At 37.2% G+C, this 4,596-nt stretch overlaps 1 protein-coding gene across 1 annotated transcript in view; it reads right to left on the bottom strand.

Moving 5' to 3' along the window:
* Window positions 1-3,017, bottom strand: part of LOC106873978 (uncharacterized) — a 1,133,216-nt gene extending 1,130,199 nt beyond the window's left edge. Inside the window, exon 1 of the mRNA XM_052969422.1 lies at window positions 2,044-3,017. Coding sequence (XP_052825382.1) covers window positions 2,044-2,367 — 324 coding nt within the window. The 5' untranslated portion in view covers window positions 2,368-3,017. The remainder of the gene's footprint in view (window positions 1-2,043) is intronic.
* Between the last annotated feature and the right edge of the window lie 1,579 nt (window positions 3,018-4,596).

Here is a 4,596-nt window from a genome sequence, read left to right as displayed (position 1 = left end):
TATATAATATACATGTTTATGTGTGTGTGTGTGTATACACATTTATAAAGATATACATGTTGATATATATGTTGTATGCTGATATAAAGATGTATCTATTTATGAATGTGTGTGTGTGTAAATGCCTATATAGACAGATATATAGAAATACACACGTGTATGCCATACGCAAACATGCACAGGTACACACACACACACTCATACATCCACGTATTTACATAAATGTGCATACATGTATATTCATATATGTATATAGACGTATAGATATATATATAAACATCAAAAGATAAGTTGGTATATAGACCGAAACGATATATAGATAGATAGATAGATAGATAGATAGATAGATAGATAGATAGATAGATAGATTGACAGACAGACAGTTAGGTATATAGGACTAGTTTTGTATTTTTGATCAAATGCGTTATGGACAAAGTGACTTTGTTACTTTTCGATAACAGTGAATTAAGTAACTAATTAGTAGTTAATTAAAGGATTTTATCGGTTCTTTTCTCATGCCATCTTAAATCTATACTTTTAATCCGCAACTACATAAGTGAAGGGAACGCATCCATTTGCTTGAATCACACATAGTCAACATAGGCTAGAAATAGTAACTACAACCGCCAGAACTGAACTCGAACCGTCGCGGGATGGATAAGTAAATACTGTTTCGCATTTTTTTTCTACAAGCTATCAGCTCTACCACTTAACCATCTTGTTTCTTTAATGATGGTAATGATGAAGATTCTTAGTAGAAATATTATGGGCTTTGTAACTTCGTCCGAAGTCCTATACATTCTTTCTGTTGTACGTAAAAATATTATTGCAAAAAAATAAGGATAACAATTTTAAATATAATCACAAAGCCTATGGAATATAGCAAACGTTTACCTGACTGCTTCTTCTATAATAATAATAATAATGATGATGATGAGAAGAAGAAGAAGAAGAAGAAGAAGAAGAAGAAGAATGTTAACATATTAGCTCAAGACCAGACATTTTAGGGATAGTGGTTGATCGATTACATCAAAGCCATTAGTTGACTAGAACTTTCATTTATCGATACAGGACGAGAGACAAACTAAACTTTAGCAGGAATTGAACTCATAACAGGTAGAGGTGGAAAAAAATACTGCAAAGCACTTTTCGACGCTCGAACAATTTCGCTAATCGAGTAATTAATTATACCAACAAAATATTTATTATAAGCACAAAGTCACATATTTGGAGCGAGGGATTATAGCTTTATTTGACAGGTACTTATATTCTGAAACTCGAAAAGATGAAAGGTAAAGTTGACCATAACAGGTTTTCATACTGAAGTGTAAAAACTACATCACTGGGAGTGAATCATTAAAAATAAAGATTCCGTTATAAGAGGTAAGAGCAGAAAAATTTTAAAATAGTAGTTAAAGGAACTATCTATACCCAGAATAATTTTTTAATGAATCTTCCTATTATATAAATGAAGATTTAAAAAAAAGGAGACAGAAAAAATGACATAATTTGAAAACAATAAAGTGAGAAACAAATCTACGTGTAAAACGCACAATAACGTTGATGATAATAATAATAATAATGATAATAATAATAATAATAATAATAATAATAATAATAATGATGATGATGATGATGATGATAATGAATTTTAATCTTGACACAAGGCCAGCAACTTCGGGTACGGAGGTAAGTCGTCTGGTACGCAACTGGTACTTATTTTATCAACCCCAGAAGGCAAAGTCGACCACGGTGGAATTTGAACACCGTACGTAAAGTCAGACGAAATGTCGCTGCATACTTGACCCGGCGCGCTATAATAATAATGATAATAATAATAATAATAATAATAATAATAATAGTTATTATTATTATTATTATTATTATTATAATGATAATAATAATAATAATAATGATAATAATAATAGCAATAATACTAATACTACTACTACTAATAATAATAATAATAATGATAATTATTATTATTATTATTATTATTACATTTTAATTACGAAAATAATCAACACTTATGTGAGAATTTACCTTAGTGTCGTTCCAATTTACAGTAAGGTTCCAGTGAGGTAAGATTCCCGGATCGGAGTTCACTTTCTCTATAGCAAGTTCTACAGCTGGACGGACCCCACGTCCTATGGCACCAGCTTCCCTTTCAGTCGTCGTGGGAAACAATCCGATTATATGTAAATCCGAACTAACCCCAGCTACGAAGAACAAAATCGTAGCCAACACCTGTTGTCTGATAACAACCATTGAACGAACGCTTGCCTTCATGGGGCGCAGCTTAAAGAATTTCACCTGGGATTTTCGTAGGTCTGCTCTGTTCTGCTGGATATACCTACCGCCCTCCATCCACTGTGGCTCGCTTTATTATGCGTGCTTTTTACTTTTGCTATTCTTATTTTCCACCGTCACCGACCGCTCTGAAATGAGTCCGGTGGAAGCTTTTGGTGTTTATGATGTGCACGGTATGTCTTTTTTGTGTCTGTGTGCGCGCGCGAGCTTGTTATGTGTACAGTGCAGTGGAGAACGGTGAGGTATAGCGCTGTGTGAATGTGCGAATGGTTCTCTTCGTCTGCGAACGTATGTGAGTGAGCGTGCGTGTGCGCGCGCGTGTGTCTGTGTGCGCGTGTGAAGCGTATGTGCTTGTGCGTGTGGAATATGCAGTATGTTTAGTATTGTAAACGTGAGGTGCATCCACGCGTTGAGAACGATATGTGTACAAATATACGTATGTATGTACGCGTGAATATACACGCACACCTATGTGTGTATGTGTGTGTGAGTGCTGTGTGTGTGTGTGTATGTGTATGTATGTGTGTGTGTGTGTGTGTGTGTGTGTCTTAATCCATTGATTTGTGTACGGCACTGAATAGATCCACAGAAAGGCGTGTCTCTCTGCACTTTTACGTGTCAGTGTGCGAGCTTTCACATGTGATTGCAGGTGTATTCGTATGTATGTGTGTGCGTGTGCGTTAGTGCGTGTGTGCTTGTCTATGTATGTACGTGTGTGTGAGTGTGTGTGTTTGTGTGTATGTGTGTGTGTGTGTGGGGGGGGGGGGTCTATATCGCACGTTGTCCTCGTGTGTCCGTGTGTCTGTATGGAATGTGCACAAGTGTATTTGTTTATGCAAATCGCTTGAGAAGTTTCTCGTTAAGTAAAGGTGGCGTATAATATTGTAGTTCTTGCTATTGTAAGTGGACGATTGTGATGACGAGAGTGATGATGATGATAAAGATGATGACAAGGATTATAATAATAACACCGACTATGAAGAGTCAGACGATGATAACAAAGATGACGAAGAGAGTTATAGGATGAACGTAAGGGGATGCGAACAAACAGAGGTAAAGTAGATGAAGGACCAACTGTAATAAGGGGACGGTAATGCTGTGGCTATGTCGACAACAACGTTGAAACGACATCGTTTTCAATAACAATCGGCGATGCCGTGGCAGCGGCGGCGGCGGCGGATGCAGCGCCGATGGTTGTGGTGGTGGTGGTGGTTGTGGTGAAGGAAGCGTCGGCGGCGGCGGTGGTGGTGGTGGTGGTAGATAGCGGGGTGATGGGGGTGGGTGTGTTACCGGTGGTAGCGTCAGTGTCGGTTGCGTTGGTGACGAGTTTGATAATAGTCATGATAATGATGATAATGATGATGATGACAACGGCTAATGATGATAGCGAACGTGACGACGACGACGACAAGAACGACTGCGTTGGTGATTACGGGAATGACAATGAGAACTGAGATGATGATGATGATGATGATGATGATGATGGCAATGAAGATGATGATGACGACGACGACGGCGACGACGATGATGATGACGACGATGATGGTGACGGTGATAATGATGATGACGATGATAGTGATGATGACGATGATAGTGATAGTGGTCATCATCATCATCATCATCATCATCATAAACAAAATGATTATATCAAAAAAAAGGAAGCTGACTAGAGGAAGAAGGATTTTATTGATTACGATAGTGACGGTAATGATGTTATTGATGATATTGACGGAAGGCAGAGAAGAAAAAGAAAGAAATCAGCTGTCACATTCTATTATTTTTGTTGTTATCGATCATATTATTCGCACACACACACGCACACACACACACACACACACACACACACACACACACACACACACACACACACATGAGTATGAATGTATGTACGTATATAAATACATGTGTGTTCTTGTGTGTGTGTATAAATTTGTATAACTTTGTTATAGTTGTCATATGTGATTTGCCTAGTTCTATACGCACTGCATAGCTACTTGTCATCATACACACATGTGTGTGTGTGTGTGTGTGTGTTTGTCTGTGTGCGTGTACGGGTGTATATTTACTGACAAACACTCACGCATATATCTATACTCCCTTACATATATATTCATGTGTGTGTGTGTATTCGTTTATTATTTTGTTCGTTTCTGCCCAAAGGATGTGGACACGCTGCAGCACCCTTGGTATATATTATGCATTTATACATACGTATACATGTACATACATTGATGTGTATACAAACATATATATATATATATATATATATATGTATATATATATATA

This window comes from Octopus bimaculoides, chromosome 7 (genome assembly GCF_001194135.2).
Source record: "Octopus bimaculoides isolate UCB-OBI-ISO-001 chromosome 7, ASM119413v2, whole genome shotgun sequence".
Taxonomy (NCBI): domain Eukaryota; kingdom Metazoa; phylum Mollusca; class Cephalopoda; order Octopoda; family Octopodidae; genus Octopus; species Octopus bimaculoides.
The sequence above is the reverse complement of the archived record's forward strand: the minus strand, read 5'-3'. Positions and strand labels throughout refer to the sequence as shown.